The sequence below is a fragment of the Pundamilia nyererei genome, unplaced genomic scaffold (genome assembly GCF_000239375.1).
Source record: "Pundamilia nyererei isolate P.nyererei 1_Seehausen unplaced genomic scaffold, PunNye1.0 scaffold03140, whole genome shotgun sequence".
Lineage (NCBI taxonomy): Eukaryota > Metazoa > Chordata > Actinopteri > Cichliformes > Cichlidae > Pundamilia > Pundamilia nyererei.
Genome location: NW_005190541.1, coordinates 2,099 through 4,128, shown reverse-complemented (window position 1 = coordinate 4,128; position 2,030 = coordinate 2,099). Strand labels below are relative to the sequence as shown.

Below are 2,030 nucleotides of genomic sequence, written 5' to 3'. Positions count from 1 at the left end.
AAAAATGTGTTTGTGTGAAGAGCGCTTTGAGTAGTGATGGGTCAGATGATACCGAAGCGTTGGTGCGTGTATCAAGCACAAAGGGTGAAAGCCCGTGGGTGGATTGCTGGAGGAAAAGTCACATGACTGATGTAGCTGGTGATAAGGTGTCAAATTATATTTATGGGGAAGTGCAACTTTCGACTCATTTGCATCCGAGCTGAGAGGAACAGAGGAGGCTCTTTGGTGCTGTTAATGTTTTTGGCTCGTCATCACCAGAGGTGACAAAAGTACAAACTTTCTTTACTTCAGCAGAAGTGCAGATGCCTGGGTGAAAAACACTCAGTAACACCCAAAGTACTTGAACAACGTTTTTACTTTAAAGTAAAAGTGAAAAAGTGCAGGCTCAAAGTAAGAAAGTACAAAGTAATATTTTTATTATTACATGAGGGTTGTTATATAAGGGTTGGCAATACAGCCACAAAATCATATCGCAATATTTCAAAGAAATTTGCAATAATGATGATATGTCTGAATATAAAAAAATAAAACTCGTTGGTGATTGCAGCTTTCAGATGGCAGTGTTTGTTAGTGCAAAGAAAATGAAGGGCATTTCCATCCTTCCTACTTACTGAGACTGATGACACACTACCAAACAGAAAGACCTCAGAGGACAGGATTAGGTTAGGGATGGGGTGAAACCGAGGCACATGATCTCCTGCGGCAACCCCTACAGGGAAGCAGTTAAAGGAACAACACAATAATGTCAAATATGTAATTTAATAGGCCTAGTAGAATGTTTCATGTGTCGCACTACCAAGCGCCAAACTAGGATCCTCACAGTATTTCCTTGTGTTTAGCTGTGCCACAGGGTGGTGGATAGTCTGTGTGGGCGGGAGCCTCCTCACAGAGGGGATTACAGCGCCACCTGGAGCCTGCAGGAGTGGCTGCAGCTGCTGGACTCGCTGACAGCTCTGTTCCGTTTGGCAGTGGTCAACAACATCTCCGATGAAGTGGTGAGAAAGTGAAACAGGTTGGAAAGGATATGAACTGGAGTGTGTGGTTTCTGGTGCAATGATAGTTTCTGAGTACATAGGGACTGAACAAACTAGCCACAGTTTGCTGCATGCAGTCGATTGGTCATTCACTCAGCATTACCATCCATCCAACATGATAATACAGCCATTTGTGATCAAAGTTGCTGCTAAAAAAAACATGACGAATGACCAGGTGGGAATAGCAGGTGTGGGAGTGAGCTGTAGTCAGGAAGTAGAGAAGGTTGGTGATTGGCTGCTTCGGTCTACGTGCTAAAGTATCCTTGGGGAAGGTGCTGAACCCCAAGTTGCTCTCTCTGATGCAGTCACTGGATCAAAAGCGAGAAAGGTGAATATGAAATTGAAGCATGTTGTATAAAGCTCATGTAGGTTAGACAAGCACTATGTCAGAACTAATCTATTTTAAACAGCTGGTTCTGTTCAGATTTTACAAATGTTACATGTCACGAGTCAGCTTTTATGAAACGGAGACTTTGAATGTTTGGTTTCAACCATCAGCGTGACCCTAGTTTAATATAGGAAGAAATTGTCTTTACTTTTAATAATAGGTACAGTCCAGCTCGATGCATGGTGAGTGGGGTTCTTTTAGGGGAGATTTTCAGGTCTTCTCTGGCCGATTGTGTGCAGGTGCTGTCCCAGTTGTCAGATGTGAGCAGCAGCCAAGCTGAGGTTGTGTTGAGTGTGCTCAGAGCAAGAGAAGAAGAGATCCGCTGCGCCCTGCTGGACAGAACCAACTCCATCTCCTCTGCTACTCTGCAGGACTTTGATTGGCAACTTAAGGTGACTCGTTATTTTTCAGCATGTAGTGGAGATATCATCTGAATTTCAGGAGCGGGACCACTCCTCCTTCACGCCCCCTCCGGCCTCAGGCTATAAAAGCCCCCCTTCTCCAATACCTGCTGTTCTCATTTTCATGCCCCACCCTGCCCCCCCATTTTCCCTGTCTTCTCCTCTCTTCCTTTCCTTCATTCATTTCTCGTTAGTACATGGGGATCT

At 44.5% G+C, this 2,030-nt stretch overlaps 1 protein-coding gene across 1 annotated transcript; it reads left to right on the top strand.

Annotated features, from left to right (window-relative positions):
- Positions 1-839: 839 nt before the first annotated feature.
- LOC102194538 (COMM domain-containing protein 8-like) lies at positions 840-1,955 on the top strand (the record flags this gene model as incomplete). Its single annotated transcript, XM_005755776.1, has 2 exons — positions 840-995; positions 1,662-1,955. Coding segments are annotated over 2 exons (351 nt in total), but the record flags the coding sequence as incomplete, so codon positions are not given.
- Positions 1,956-2,030: the final 75 nt, after the last annotated feature.